The sequence below is a fragment of the Argopecten irradians genome, chromosome 3 (assembly GCF_041381155.1).
Source record: "Argopecten irradians isolate NY chromosome 3, Ai_NY, whole genome shotgun sequence".
NCBI classification, from domain to species: Eukaryota; Metazoa; Mollusca; class Bivalvia; order Pectinida; family Pectinidae; genus Argopecten; species Argopecten irradians.
Genome location: NC_091136.1, coordinates 66,326,358 through 66,344,227, shown reverse-complemented (window position 1 = coordinate 66,344,227; position 17,870 = coordinate 66,326,358). Strand labels below are relative to the sequence as shown.

The 17,870-nt window shown below is 38.7% G+C and overlaps 1 protein-coding gene across 1 annotated transcript in view; it reads left to right on the top strand.

The window, feature by feature from the left end:
* The window catches only part of LOC138319799 (mitogen-activated protein kinase-binding protein 1-like), a 173,989-nt gene that overhangs the window by 10,035 nt on the left and 146,084 nt on the right, over window positions 1–17,870 (top strand). The window contains exon 2 of the mRNA XM_069262932.1: window positions 15,153–15,244. Coding sequence (XP_069119033.1) covers window positions 15,153–15,244 — 92 coding nt within the window. The remainder of the gene's footprint in view (window positions 1–15,152; window positions 15,245–17,870) is intronic.

Genomic DNA, 17,870 nt, shown 5'->3' with positions numbered 1-17,870 from the left:
ATGATGTCAGAGACTGTACCTGTAGATATGTGATGTCAGAGACTGTACCTGTATGTAGATATATGATGTCAGAGACTGTACCTGTATGTAGATATGTGATGTCAGAGACTGTACCTGTATGTAGATATGTGATGTCAGAGACTGTACCTGTAGATATGTGATGTCAGAGACTGTACCTGTATGTAGATATGTGATGTCAGAGACTGTACCTGTAGATATATGATGTCAGAGACTGTACCTGTAGATATGTGATGTCAGAGACTGTACCTGTAGATATGTGATGTCAGAGACTGTACCTGTATGTAGATATATGATGTCAGAGACTGTACCTGTAGATATGTGATGTCAGAGACTGTACCTGTATGTAGATATATGATGTCAGAGACTGTACCTGTATGTAGATATGTGATGTCAGAGACTGTACCTGTAGATATGTGATGTCAGAGACTGTACCTGTATGTAGATATATGATGTCAGAGACTGTACCTGTATGTAGATATGTGATGTCAGAGACTGTACCTGTATGTAGATATGTGATGTCAGAGACTGTACCTGTATGTAGATATATGATGTCAGAGACTGTACCTGTATGTAGATATGTGATGTCAGAGACTGTACCTGTATGTAGATATATGATGTCAGAGACTGTACCTGTATGTAGATATATGATGTCAGAGACTGTACCTGTAGATATGTGATGTCAGAGACTGTACCTGTATGTAGATATGTGATGTCAGAGACTGTACCTGTATGTAGATATGTGATGTCAGAGACTGTACCTGTATGTAGATATGTGATGTCAGAGACTGTACCTGTATGTAGATATATGATGTCAGAGACTGTACCTGTATGTAGATATGTGATGTCAGAGACTGTACCTGTATGTAGATATATGATGTCAGAGACTGTACCTGTAGATATGTGATGTCAGAGACTGTACCTGTAGATATATGATGTCAGAGACTGTACCTGTAGATATATGATGTCAGAGACTGTACCTGTAGATATGTGATGTCAGAGACTGTACCTGTATGTAGATATATGATGTCAGAGACTGTACCTGTATGTAGATATGTGATGTCAGAGACTGTACCTGTATGTAGATATATGATGTCAGAGACTGTACCTGTATGTAGATATGTGATGTCAGAGACTGTACCTGTATGTAGATATATGATGTCAGAGACTGTACCTGTAGATATATGATGTCAGAGACTGTACCTGTAATAGAATTGATGTCAGAGACTGTACCTGTATGTAGATATGTGATGTCAGAGACTGTACCTGTATGTAGATATTGATGTCAGAGACTGTACCTGTAGATATGTGATGTCAGAGACTGTACCTGTATGTAGATATTGATGTCAGAGACTGTACTGTAGATATGTGATGTCAGAGACTGTACCTGTAGATATTGATGTCAGAGACTGTACCTGTATGTAGATATGTGATGTCAGAGACTGTACCTGTAAGATATGTGATGTCAGAGACTGTACCTGTAGTAGATATATGTATGTCAGAGACTGTACCTGTATGATATGTGATGTCAGAGACTGTACCTGTATGTAGATATATGATGTCAGAGACTGTACCTGTATGTAGATATGTGATGTCAGAGACTGTACCTGTATGTAGATATATGATGTCAGAGACTGTACCTGTATGTAGATATTGATGTCAGAGACTGTACCTGTATGTATAGATGTCAGAGACTGTACCTGTATGTAGATATGTGATGTCAGAGACTGTACCTGTAGTAATATTGATGTCAGAGACTGTACCTGTATGTAGATATGTGATGTCAGAGACTGTACCTGTATGTAGTATGTGATGTCAGAGACTGTACCTGTATGTAGATATGTGATGTCAGAGACTGTACCTGTAGATATGTGATGTCAGAGACTGTACCTGTATGTAGATATGTGATGTCAGAGACTGTACCTGTATGTAGTATATGATGTCAGAGACTGTACCTGTAGATATGTGATGTCAGAGACTGTACTGTATAGAATGTAGATAGATATGTGATGTCAGAGACTGTACCTGTATGTAGATATGTGATGTCAGAGACTGTACCTGTATGTAGATATGTGATGTCAGAGACTGTACCTGTAGATATATGATGTCAGAGACTGTACCTGTATGTAGATATGTGATGTCAGAGACTGTACCTGTATGTAGATATATGATGTCAGAGACTGTACCTGTAGATATATGATGTCAGAGACTGTACCTGTAGATATATGATGTCAGAGACTGTACCTGTAGATATGTGATGTCAGAGACTGTACCTGTATGTAGATATATGATGTCAGAGACTGTACCTGTATGTAGATATGTGATGTCAGAGACTGTACCTGTATGTAGATATATGATGTCAGAGACTGTACCTGTATGTAGATATGTGATGTCAGAGACTGTACCTGTATGTAGATATGATGTCAGAGACTGTACCTGTATGTAGATATGTGATGTCAGAGACTGTACCTGTAGATATATGATGTCAGAGACTGTACCTGTATGTAGATATTGATGTCAGAGACTGTACCTGTATGTAGATAGTGATGTCAGAGACTGTACCTGTATGTAGATATGTGATGTCAGAGACTGTACCTGTGTAGATATGTGATGTCAGAGACTGTACCTGTATTATGTGATGTCAGAGACTGTACCGTATGTAGATATTGATGTCAGAGAGCTGTACCTGTATGTAGATATTGATGTCAGAGACTGTCCTGTAGACTGTACCTGTATGATAATGATGTCAGAGAGCTGTTGATATGTGATGTCAGAGACTGTACCTGTATGTAGATATATGATGTCAGAGACTGTACCTGTATGTAGATATGTGATGTCAGAGACTGTACCTGTAGATATATGATGTCAGAGACTGTACCTGTAGATATGTGATGTCAGAGACTGTACCTGTATGTAGATATATGATGTCAGAGACTGTACCTGTATGTAGATATGTGATGTCAGAGACTGTACCTGTATGTAGATATATGATGTCAGAGACTGTACCTGTATGTAGATATGTGATGTCAGAGACTGTACCTGTATGTAGATATATGATGTCAGAGACTGTACCTGTAGATATGTGATGTCAGAGACTGTACCTGTATGTAGATATATGATGTCAGAGACTGTACCTGTATGTAGATATGTGATGTCAGAGACTGTACCTGTATGTAGATATATGATGTCAGAGACTGTACCTGTATGTAGATATGTGATGTCAGAGACTGTACCTGTATGTAGATATATGATGTCAGAGACTGTACCTGTATGTAGATATATGATGTCAGAGACTGTACCTGTAGATAGATAATGTCAGAGACTGTACCTGTATGTAGATATATGATGTCAGAGACTGTACCTGTAGATATGTGATGTCAGAGACTGTACCTGTATGTAGAAATGTGATGTCAGAGACTGTGCCTGTAGATATGTGATGTCAGAGACTGTACCTGTATGTAGATATGTGATGTCAGAGACTGTACCTGTAGATATGTGATGTCAGAGACTGTACCTGTATGTAGATATATGATGTCAGAGACTGTACCTGTAGTATATATGTGATGTCAGAGACTGTACCTGTATGTAGATATGTGATGTCAGAGACTGTACCTGTATGTAGATATGTGATGTCAGAGACTGTACCTGTATGTAGATATATGATGTCAGAGACTGTACCTGTATGTAGATATGTGATGTCAGAGACTGTACCTGTATGTAGATATATGATGTCAGAGACTGTACCTGTATGTAGATATATGATGTCAGAGACTGTACCTGTAGATATGTGATGTCAGAGACTGTACCTGTAGATATATGATGTCAGAGACTGTACCTGTATGTAGATATATGATGTCAGAGACTGTACCTGTATGTAGATATGTGATGTCAGAGACTGTACCTGTAGATATATGATGTCAGAGACTGTACCTGTAGATATATGATGTCAGAGACTGTACCTGTAGATATGTGATGTCAGAGACTGTACCTGTATGTAGATATATGATGTCAGAGACTGTACCTGTAGATATGTGATGTCAGAGACTGTACCTGTATGTAGATATATGATGTCAGAGACTGTACCTGTATGTAGATATGTGATGTCAGAGACTGTACCTGTATGTAGATATGTGATGTCAGAGACTGTACCTGTATGTAGATATATGATGTCAGAGACTGTACCTGTATGTAGATATATGATGTCAGAGACTGTACCTGTAGAATATATGATGTCAGAGACTGTACCTGTAGATAGTATGATGTCAGAGACTGTACCTGTAGATATGTGATGTCAGAGACTGTACCTGTAGATATTGATGTCAGAGATGTACTGTATATATATGATGTAGAGAACTGTACCTGTATGTAGATATGTGATGTCAGAGACTGTACCTGTATGTAGATATATGATGTCAGAGACTGTACCTGTAGATATGTGATGTCAGAGACTGTACCTGTATGTAGATATATGATGTCAGAGACTGTTACCTGTATGTAGATATGTGATGTCAGAGACTGTACCTGTATGTAGATATATGATGTCAGAGACTGTACCTGTATGTAGATATGTGATGTCAGAGACTGTACCTGTATGTAGATATGTGATGTCAGAGACTGTACCTGTATGTAGATATATGATGTCAGAGACTGTACCTGTAGATATGTATGTCAGAGACTGTACCTGTATGTAGATATGTGATGTCAGAGAGTGTACCTGTAGATATGTGATGTCAGAGACTGTACCTGTAGATATGTGATGTCAGAGACTGTACCTGTATGTAGATATGTGATGGTCAGAGACTGTACCTGTAGATATATGATGTCAGAGACTGTACCTGTAGATATGTGATGTCAGAGACTGTACCTGTAGATATGTGATGTCAGAGACTGTACCTGTAGATATGTGATGTCAGAGACTGTGCCTGTATGTAGATATATGATGTCAGAGACTGTACCTGTAGATATGTGATGTCAGAGACTGTACCTGTATGATATGTCAGAGACTGTACCTGTAGATATGTGATGTCAGAGACTGTACCTGTATGTAGATATGTGATGTCAGAGACTGTACCTGTATGTAGATATATGATGTCAGAGACTGTACCTGTATGTAGATATATGATGTCAGAGACTGTACCTGTAGATATATGATGTCAGAGACTGTACCTGTAGATATATGATGTCAGAGAGCTGTACCTGTAGATATGTGATGTCAGAGACTGTACCTGTAGATATGTGATGTCAGAGACTGTACCTGTATGTAGATATGTGATGTCAGAGACTGTACCTGTATGTAGATATGTGATGTCAGAGACTGTACCTGTATGTAGATATGTGATGTCAGAGAGCTGTACCTGTAGATATGTGATGTCAGAGACTGTCCCTGTATGTAGATATATGATGTCAGAGACTGTCCCTGTATGTAGATATGTGATGTCAGAGACTGTACCTGTAGATATATGATGTCAGAGACTGTACCTGTATGTAGATATATGATGTCAGAGACTGTACCTGTATGTAGATATGTGATGTCAGAGACTGTACCTGTAGATATATGGTGTCAGAGACTGTACCTGTATGTAGATATGTGATGTCAGAGAGCTGTACCTGTAGATATGTGATGTCAGAGAGCTGTACCTGTAGATATGTGATGTCAGAGACTGTACCTGTATGTAGATATGTGATGTCAGAGACTGTACCTGTAGATATGTGATGTCAGAGACTGTACCTGTATGTAGATATGTGATGTCAGAGACTGTACCTGTAGATATGTGATGTCAGAGACTGTACCTGTAGATATGTGATGTCAGAGACTGTACCTGTATGTAGATATGTGATGTCAGAGACTGTACCTGTATGTAGATATGTGATGTCAGAGACTGTACCTGTAGATATGTGATGTCAGAGACTGTACCTGTATGTAGATATGTGATGTCAGAGACTGTACCTGTATGTAGATATGTGATGTCAGAGACTGTACCTGTATGTAGATATGTGATGTCAGAGACTGTACCTGTATGTAGATATGTGATGTCAGAGACTGTCCCTGTATGTAGATATGTGATGTCAGAGACTGTACCTGTAGATATATGATGTCAGAGACTGTACCTGTATGTAGATATATGATGTCAGAGACTGTGCCTGTATGTAGATATGTGATGTCAGAGACTGTACCTGTAGATATATGGTGTCAGAGACTGTACCTGTATGTAGATATGTGATGTCAGAGAGCTGTACCTGTAGATATATGATGTCAGAGAACTGTACCTGTAGATATATGATGTCAGAGAGCTGTATGTGTAAAGCAGAAGGGTAGTGATGACAAAGTCGTCAAGGTGTTCAACATTTCTACAGTCGGCCTCCATTGGGTTTTGTGTCAGTATGAGAAACAACCAGGGTGGCTAGTATAGCTACCACACTATTGTAGGTCAGTGGTTTTCCTCTGAATACTCTTGTTTTTCTCTATAAGTCAATTATAGTATTTATTAAATTATAACCATATACAGCTGTAAATCAGAGGTATTGAAACACAAAATATTTATATTAAGTATTGATGTCACTATTGTTTTTAAACTTCATCAGGGTATGAAAGAAGTTTTTTTGCAAACTGTCATGTAAGAGTCTGCGTAGGGGACCCCCTCAAAAGTTTGCAAACAAAATTTAATCATAACCCCTTGACGTTAAAAAAAACAGTTACATCAATGCTTATAATTAGGTTATCATGTCGTTGTCTGCCGTGCTCCGTGCGTAAACTTTTCACATTGTGAAATTCTTCCTCAGTTCTACTGGTGCGATTTGGCTGAAAATTGCCTGAAATGATCCTGACATGGTCCCAACAAAGTGGTGTTATTTTCCGGGTCGATCCGAAATCCAAGATGGACGCCACAGCCGCCATCTTGAAAATACATTTTGAAATTCTTCTCAAGTTCTACCGGTGCGATTTGGCTGAAACTTGCATGAAATGATACTGACATGGTCCCGACAAAGTGTTGTTATTTTTCAGGTCGATCCGAAATCCAAAATGGCCGCCACAGCCACCATCTTGAAAACACATTTTGAACTTCTTCTCAAGTTCTACCGGTGCGATTTGACTGAAACGTGCATGAAATGACAGGGTTCCGACAAAGTGTTGTTACATCTCTGGTTGATCCCAAATCGATGATGGCTACTATGACACTATATCTAATGAATTTCCCATGCGATTATTGCCAAGGTAGTCAGATGACAGTAAAGGCCCTTTGGCCTCTTGTTAATTTTTTTCAGACTACTTGATTACACAAAACACGTTTAAACATACGATTCCATTGATTTCCAATGGATCATTTTTTATAAATCAATATGCAATGTCAACATCTCTATTGTGACGTAACGATAATGTCGGGTTTTCGCGCCATTCTCAGATTTTTTCTTCATAGTGGTATAAAGAACAAGAATAGGCAGTCAGAAAGTCGGATTTAGTATGGGAAAAAAAAAAATTGTATATGAATGAATGTTAATAGTCATGTGGACACAATATCTTATGGGACCTCTATGTGAGTTTAACTTGTTTTTGATTTTATACGGAAAATTGAAAAAATGTTTTATTTGTAGAGAGTGAGAATTGACCTATCCACATTCAGACTTTATACAATCACTGTAGGGTTTCCTGACAGACCAGGCAAGGTACCAGGGATTCATAAATGTTTATATAGTGTCCAAATCCTTGGTCTACTTGTGAGTAAATATTTACCTATAAGATATTATAGAAAGGCTTGTGTGTTTTATTGTAGACTGCTCTAGGCAGATAGGTCCATTACCAGGCTATATGTATTACACTGAAACAGTTTGTAAGGTTTGGCCACACATTGCCTTTATTTTTAACTTTTATACCACTCATTGATTTTATATTAGTGTCACTTTTAGGATTCTAAAAGACTTCTTCTGCTGCCCTGCTGATCATTTTCTGACCATTTTATTCAAGTCTAAAGTCTGAGGCATTCAATGGACTGAATGAGGCTGTGGTAGCTTAGGTGTCTTTCACATTCCATCATTCTCAGCCTCTAGTTTGTGAGTTTTAAAACCAAGGCAGTTGCCGGGTACTGAAATTAGGATGATGGTTTTCTGCAGTCACTTCACCTTTCCTTCACCTTCAAAAACCTGGCACATGATGACCTTGACTATGAATGGGACTTCTAACAAAATCAAACTAAACAAAACCAGTGGGCTGTACAATTTGGAAAATAAAATACATATCAAAAAGGCAAACTGAGTACCGGGGTACTGATTATGGTTATATTAAATATAGCAGTTTTTTCCGCTTTTCTATTGAAAAATGGGGTAACTCCTCTGGAAGACTAGCATTTATATAGCTCCCTTATGCTGAAGACATGTATACTAGTCCTGTATGGACCTTGGGAGGTCAGCATTTTACTGCTGTAGGTCATCATACTCTTAGGGTGGTAAATAATGATGTCTCTGTCAATGTGTTTTGCTTTAGAAATGTTGGAAAGGAGATGTGTATTATTGGTAAACAGGCAGACAGCTAAGAAGACATAAAAGACCTAGAAGATCACACTATTGTAGACTACAGTAAAGCTAGCTGACTGTACGATAGTTCTGATTGGTCAGGATGTATACATCCCTGGAGACACATCAGACTCCGTATCCTCATCAATGGGATTGAAATTGTCAAGATCAATGAAACAAAGAGAACCTAATATGTATAGTCTAGTATTGAGGAACCAATAGCATAAATATATTACTTGTGGGATTCTATGTGTTGCACCAATGTTTGCTTTTGTAGACTGCAGTATGTGTGAGTTTGTTTCTTGATGATATTAGAACAAATTACTTTATATTGCTGTACCAAGCAGACCATTCTGCATGGTGACATTAGAGTGCTGTTAGTGCTCTTACATTGCAATGTAATTGACCCCAACCCTGGTGGAAGTATAGTACAATCTTACTGAAACATACTACAAAAGATACCAAGCAGGAAGCCCCACTTGGTGGAAGTATAGTACAATCTTACTGAAACATGCTACAAAAGATACAAAGCAGGAAGCCCCACTTGGTGGAAGTATAGTACAATCTTACTGAAACATGCTACAAAAGATACAAAGCAGGAAGCCCCACTTGGTGGAAGTATAGTACAATCTTACTGAAACATGCTACAAAAGATACAAAGCAGGAAGTCCCACTTGGTGGAAGACTGGAAGTATAGTACAATCTTACTGAAACATACTACAAAAGATACCAAGCAGGAAGCTTCACTTGGTGGAAGTATAGTACAATCTTACTGAAACATACTACAAAATATACCAAGCAGGAAGCCCCACTTAGTGGAAGTATAGTACAATCTTACTGAAACATACTACAAAAGATACCAAGCAGGAAGCCCCACTTGGTGGAAGTATAGTACAATCTTACTGAAACATACTACAAAATATACCAAGCAGGAAGCCCCACTTGGTGGAAGTATAGTACAATCTTACTGAAACATACTACAAAAGATACCAAGCAGGAAGCCCATTTGGTGGAAGTATAGTACAATCTTACTGAAACATACTACAAAAGATACCAAGCAGGAAGCCCCACTTGGTGGAAGTATAGTACAATCTTACTGAAACATACTACAAAAGATACCAAGCAGGAAGCCCCACTTGGTGGAAGTATAGTACAATCTTACTGAAACATGCTACAAAAGATACAAAGCAGGAAGCCCCACTTGGTGGAAGTATAATACAATCTCACTGAAACATACTACAAAAGGCACCAAGCAGGAAGCCCCACTTGGTGGAAGTATATAGTACAATCTTACTGAAACATACCACAAAAGATACCAAGCAGGAAGCCCCACTTAGTGGAAGTATAGTACAATCTTACTGAAACATACCACAAAAGATACCAAGCAGGAAGCCCCACTTAGTGGAAGTATAGTACAATCTTACTGAAACATACTACAAAAGATACCAAGCAGGAAGCCCCACTTGGTGGAAGTATAGTACAATCTTACTGAAACATACTACAAAATATACCAAGCAGGAAGCCCCACTTGGTGGAAGTATAGTACAATCTTACTGAAACATACTACAAAATATACCAAGCAGGAAGCCCCACTTGGTGGAAGTATAGTACAATCTTACTGAAACATACTACAAAAGATACCAAGCAGGAAGCCCCACTTGGTGGAAGTATAGTACAATCTTACTGAAACATACTACAAAAGATACCAAGCAGGAAGCCCCACTTGGTGGAAGTATAGTACAATCTCACTGAAACATACTACTAAAGGTACCAAGCAGGAAGCCCCACTTGGTGGAAGTATAATACAATCTCACTGAAACATACTACAAAAGGCACCAAGCAGGAAGCCCCACTTGGTGGAAGTATAATACAATCTCACTGAAACATACTACAAAAGGCACCAAGCAGGAAGCCCCACTTGGTGGAAGTATAGTACAATCTTACTGAAACATACCACAAAAGGCACCAAGCAGGAAGCCCATTTGGTGGAAGTATAGTACAATCTTACTGAAACATACTACAAAAGATACCAAGCAGGAAGCCCCACTTGGTGGAAGTATAGTACAATCTCACTGAAACATACCACAAAAGATACCAAACATGACAAATCACTTGATCAAATCATATTGACAAATTATGGGAGATATATCTGATCAGGCTGATGTATAAAATCCTAATTTCTTGTTTAAGGGAAATGTTTACTCTTGTCCTTATTTATGTTATACTTCTATAGGTGACTGATACCATCTGTTATCATTACCTACACTGTTATGGACATTCAATCCAGTCCTCTCAACTGTAATTCCCATTTTACAATAGATTGTCTATATATATAAGTCATTTGTACAGATAGAGATCTTGTGATATGGCCAGTGGCTATGGTTGGTTAGACACGAACTGTAACCAGGAACAAAACTATCAGACTAGAATTAGTTCAGTGATAATGATTGTCTATAGAAAGTGGAGATACAAGTCTTCCTGTCACAAAGCTTACACATAAAACATAATCCCTGTTAGATGTCCGTGGTATATGATAGTTAGTGCCCGGGGCTTACATACAAGGTGTGCTGCACTCAGGTGATGTAGTCATCTTTCACCAGGTACGTACAGGTGTGTAGACCTGGAACCTATAGCTCTAATTAACCATTCATCACAGAGGCACTAGCTCCAAGTTTTTGTGTTCGGAAGTATCATGATTAAGGGATTTACCCCTAAAAGGAGAAGGTCACAACAACAACAGATTTCCCATGAATCCTCGGTATGTATCATCTCAGCCTCGGGTGTAGGATCACGACCTGGTCACACTTAACCCCATACCGCCCTACATCCTTTGATGTTTGTTATGACAATGTCCTGTGAGGACATAACATGGATTTATAGTGACTTAATTTGTTAATGAGACCTTATAAATACCCGATTTGTAAGTTTGTAATGACCTTAAATGCCTGATCTGTATATAAACCAATGTTCACACCATAGACACTATATATCTACATACCTTTAAAAGTTAATTGGGGAGAGGTAACGTGATTCCAATAAAATCACTTATACACAGGTATATCAGGATTATATATAGGTGCTATAACAGGTATTTATTGGACAATGTTAGTGTATCCTGGTGTAAAAAGCTCGTTTATAGGCCTAATTAGGAATATAGGTAACATGTTTAAGTGTTATAATGTCAAGTGAGTTAGTGTGAGAGGTTTAAATGGCCATTAATCACTATAGGAATCAATTAGATTAGTGATTAATGGGAAAAGTAAGAGGGGAGAGGTTCATTAGTGAGATCCTCAAACTGGTCGAGCTCTGACTGACCATAGCTGTAGTGTCCAGAGTCTCTTCCTGGCCGAGACTCCAGGTGTAAAAGTCCTAACCATAGTTACCAACACAATGTTCTGATCAGCATGATCATATCAGTCTAATTTGGTGTACGTTTAATTCCTGATCAGACCTACATTAGTCTTAGTTAGGTATTTCATTAATTCCTGCTGACAATTGTACACATGCAGTGACCAGAGAGAATGGGAGTTGACCGATATCCAGATTGTCACATGTCTGTGTTTACATCCTAGACTGCCCCATGGCTGTCTATAGTCTATTTTATGTCTGTCAGGAAATTGATAGATCATGCCCTTAATCCAGGTAAAAATAGTCATGAGTTTTTCCCATGAAATTTACAATTACAATAGTACATGAGTTGTCTAGCTGACATGCTCAAGGTGTACTTGTATTAAAACTTGACATTGTAAAACAACAGTAATAGAGAATTGAGTTTTTTATTACATTATGATTGTTCCCACACAGTAATTTTGTCACTATTCACACCTATATAAAAGTCATCAAAATTCATGTCTTGTGTTTGTTTAGTTTGTGAAGATGACTTGTCCTTGGTGACCCCGGCTGTTACTCGACTGTTTAACTCAAAAGCTAGCTGTGAAGTTAACTCTTTTGTGATATTAAAAAAGTTAGCTGAAGGTACAAAAATAATATGTATATTACAAACATGTGTATGTGTGTTGTTTGGTGATCCATCACAAGCTTACCACTGACAGGTGCCCTATATAACTAAGTAGCCGTGATCCTATATTGAAGTATGTCATTCAAAAATCACATACATAATCATTTTGTCTTTCATAAATGTCCAACAATCTTTACATGTATCAAATTTCATTTTCTTATGAAATGAATGATGTTATGCCTGAAGTGAAATGGTAACATTATGTATATGGTTAATAAATCCTATTGTATAGTACTGTGGATGCTGGCCCTTAGCTGTAGTGTGTGACAGTGTGAGACAGATCTGGCAGGTTTGACCAGAACTGTGTTAGAGATAATCACACAATAGAGATGTGGGTCGATCAATAAAGACACCCTCCTTACACACCTCCTTTGTCTCTCCACTTTAAAAGATGAGGGTAGCCAGATGGGGATGTTAACGATCAGGAATCCTGGTCTGTTTTATACTGCATAATACTGATGTAATAGTCATGGAAATTTGGAATATTTATGGTAAAACATACTAATGGTAACTATGGAAATAAGGGATATTGACAGCAAAATAGTACCGTAGTAGAGTCTATGCATTAAACGCATATAGACTTTAGGATTAGGATCAAAATGTTACATTACTATAAAAATAGAGTTTATTAAATTTAAAACATGCATACTTTAGAATGTCTGCGGTATGACCTTGAGGTATTAGTTATTTGTACTGTAGCGTAACATCAGGTAACAGCTTCCATACAATCCATACAGTTAGAATCTCTAAAGAAACCTAGACATCCTGGTGTGATGGCCACTTGTAGAACTAAGAATCTATAAAGAAACCTATATAGACATTCCGATGGCCACTCGTAAAACTAAAAATCTATAAAGAAACCTATATAGACATTCCAATCTGTTGTGATGGCCACTCGTAGAGCTAAAAATCTATAAAGAAACCTATATAGACATTCCAATCTGTTGTGATGGCCACTCGTAGAACTATAAGAATCTATAAAGATACCTTTATAGACATTCCAATCTGTTGTGATGGCCACTCGTAGAACTAAGAATCTATAAAGAAACCTATATACCATTCCAATCTGTTGTGATGGCAACTCATAGAACTAAGAATCTATAAAGAAACCTATATAGACATTCCAATCTGTTGTGATGGCCACTCGTAAAACTAAGAATCTATAAAGAAACCTATATAGACATTCCAATCTGTTGTGATGGCCACTCGTAGAGCTAAGAATCTATAAAGAAACCTTTATAGACATTCCAATCTGTTGTGATGGCCACTCGTAAAACTAAAAATCTATAAAGAAACCTATATAGACATTCCAATCTGTTGTGATGGCCACTCGTAGAGCTAAAAATCTATAAAGAAACCTATATAGACATTCCAATCTGTTGTGATGGCCACTCGTAGAGCTAAGAATCTATAAAGAAACCTATATAGACATTCCAATCTGTTGTGATGGCCACTCGTAGAGCTAAGAATCTATAAAGAAACCTATATAGACATTCCAATCTGTTGTGATGGCCACTCGTAGAGCTAAGAATCTATAAAGAAACCTTTATAGACATTCCAATCTGTTGTGATGGCCACTCGTAGAGCTAAAAATCTATAAAGAAACCTTTATAGACATTCCAATCTGTTGTGATGGCCACTCGTAGGCTAAATCTATAAAAACTTATGACATTCCAATCTGTTGTGATGGCACTCGTAGAGCTAAGAATCTATAAAGAAACCTATATAGACATTCCAATCTGTTGTGATGGCCACTGTAGAGCTAAAATCTATAAAGAAACTAAACTCAATTGTTGTGATGGCCACTCGTAGAGCTAAGAATCTATAAAGAAACCTTTATAACATTCCAATCTGTTGTGATGGCCACTCGTAGAGCTAAAAATCTATAAAGAAACCTATATAGACATTCCAATCTGTTGTGATGGCCTCTCGTAGAACTAACAGTAACAACAGACTATCTTCTCATACAGAATTAGGGAAATTTCTCTTTACATATTGTCATTACACGGGATACAGAAACTTCAAATAGATTGAAAAGTAAAAACGTTTTAGTTGGAAAGTAATCTTATGAGAAAGATATTTATGACTGAATATTCTAGAAAATATAATTTAAAAAAAAGAAGAGATATTGTGAGTGACTTTATATCTGGTGTTGGAGATATTACATACGGAAGCCCACAGACAATCAATATAAACAATAACAGCACCTGTATAATACACCTGGTGTGACCTCCGACCTCCGACTGACTGCGGAGACTGATCTGTATTGACAGATGGCTCAGCTACTACAGTAACTTTGATTTACAGAATAAATTAACATAAATTCAGTGTATCCTACATACACCACAGAACATGTACTGGGTATATGTCTGAACATTTGCAATCACATGTTACATACTTATAACACCCAAATTACTCACTTGATTTAGGTTTGTGGACAGTGATCAGCGAGTTTATATTCCTAGGTACCATTAATTAGTAAACATAGTGTTTACTTAACGATTCTTTTCCCATTTTACTAAAGTTTAAGTATACGTACATATGATAATTAATAAAAGAAAAACAAAACCATGATTATCTTAAATTGATTGTTATCCTGTTTTATTTCCAGGTAAGCCTTGAGAGGGTGTTGGGGTTGACATCGGCAGGTAATGCTGCGTTTGCCTGTGACCCAAACTCTGGGAGCATCGCCTACACGGCTGGGTAAGTCCTGTACTTTACATTTGGCTCAGTAATAGTCCTATGTTACAATGATAAATTACATGGCTCTCACTGCTGCAGGTAATCACCAAGGTCAAACAGCTCGTCAGTCACAAGTTACGTAATGTCCATGTCAGCATTCACAAACGCTCAAAATGTAAAAGTTGTGTTCCCGACAGAGACAGATCAGCTATTCCCAGGAGGAAACAGACTTTTTGTGCATTAAAACAATAGTGAAATATAAATTAATTGTTGTAAGTTTTATGATGTATAGACAAAATGCTGACATTTATTTTTACTTTGGATATAAAGTTGGGTTGTTACCATGGTTATGGCCACACAACTACTGGGTTCCAACTAAGGTGGTATCAAATGCAATGATGACATTGGAGGGGTATAAGGCAAGCAAAAAGTCAATTGGTGGGGTTGGGGGTTAGGGTGGGGATGATGATGTGGTACGAGGTATCAATTGGAGGGGTTGGGGGTTAGGGTGGGGATGATGATGTGGTACGAGGTATCAATTGGAGGGGTTGGGGGTTAGGGTGAGGATGATGATGTGGTACGAGGTATCAATTGGAGGGATTGGGGGTTAGGGTAGGGATGATGATGTGGTACGAGGTATCAATTGGAGGGGTTGGGGGTTAGGGTGGGGATGATGATGTGGTACGAGGTATCAATTGGAGGGGTTGGGGGTTAGGGTGGGGATGATGATGTGGTACGTGGTATCTATTGGAGGGGTTGGGGGTTAGGGTGGGGTGATGATGGGGCAGGTGGTATCAATGGGAGGGGTTGGGGGTTAGGGTGGGGGTGATGATAGGGCAGGTTGTATCAATGGGAGGGGTTGGGGGTTAGGGTGGGGGTGATGATGTGGTACGTGGTATCAATTGGAGGGGTTGGGGGTTAGGGTGGGGTGATGATGTGGTACGAGGTATCAATTGGAGGGGTTGGGGGTTAGGGTGGGGATGATGATGTGGTACGTGGTATCAATTGGAGGGGTTGGGGGTTAGGGTGGGGTGATGATGGGGCAGGTGGTATCAATGGGAGGGGTTGGGGGTTAGGGTGGGGGTGATGATAGGGCAGGTTGTATCAATGGGAGGGGGAGATGTTTGGGGTAGAGCTGATCATGAGATGGTACCTATGAGAGGCAGATTGATAGGTGAGTGATTGGAGTCTGAAATGACATCATTTAGAGGATGATGAGAAATTTATGTAATAGCTAGATCAGTCAGGTGGATTTCTCAGTGGCTTATGTGTAGACGTCAGGAGGTATCCAGCACCTCCCTCCCATCACTGTCACGCTATAATTACAATGAAATCTATAAGATATGTACTAGGAGATAGGGTAGATATGTGTGAACTACACTCTGTATCCACATGTCCCTCCTGCTGCCATTCATGGATAGTTGGAACAGACCTATCATTGCAGCAGTGTGATAAAAATTAATGGAAATAAATGGGCAGAAAGATAAAGATTTTCAGAGCTACTTTGGCAGCTGAAGTAGCTTCACTCTAGTTTATACAGCATGTCCTGCAAGGTTTGCACAAATATCATAATGTTTATTTAATATCTTGTGAACTTTTCTTTGTACTGAGCTGACACATGGACCTAACTGACATGTATATATATGTCACCTGTGTGGTATTATTTGATTAAAAAGTTTGGCTGGTCAATTTTCCAAGTGGTCAACTTGCCCATTGGTGACCAGCCAGAAAACTGACCAATGTTATCTTTATTAGTCTCCTGCCGGTGAAACTGGAGGGGACTATAGTGTTTGTTCCCGTCTGTCTGTCGAGATTTTGTTTCCAGACATAACTTGAGAAAAAATCAACAGATTTTGATCAAACTTAACACAATGGTAGCATATGGGAAAATACAGCTTGGGATTGAATTTGGGGTCAAAAGGTCAAATACATAGGTCACTTCTACTAAAAATATATTGTTACACAAAATATTAGTGTCCAGACGATAATTTGAGAAAACGTCAATGTCAATTTTTGTTTCCGGACGATAACTTCAGACATAATTTGTTCAAACTTCATACAATGATAACATAACTAAGCAATGATAACTGGCCATAGATTAGAAAAATGTAATTGACGGCAGGGGACGTGTGTTGCTTGCAACACTTACTGTAAGCTTGTTTATATGGTCAATCTTTTTATGTTGTCTAGTTTCTGTTGATCAAGCATGGCAAAGATAGATTGAGTAAAGACCTGATTTTGACAGTAAGGACCTGGCTTGGTAAGGACCAGATACAGACAGACCTTGGTAAGGACCAGATACGGACTGACCTTGGTAAGGACCAGATACAGACAGACCTTGGTAAGGACCAGATACTGACAGACCTTGGTAAGGACCAGATACAGACAGCCCTTGGTAAGGACCAGATACGGACTGACCTGACCAGATACAGACAGACCTTGGTAAGGACCAGATACAGACAGACCTTGGTAAGGACCAGATACAGACAGGCCTTGGTAAGGACCAGATACAGACAGACCTTGGTAAGGACCAGATACAGACAGACCTTGGTAAGGACCAGATACAGACAGGCCTTGGTAAGGACCAGATACAAGGACCAGATACAAGGACCAGATACAGACAGACCTTGGTAAGGACCAGATACGG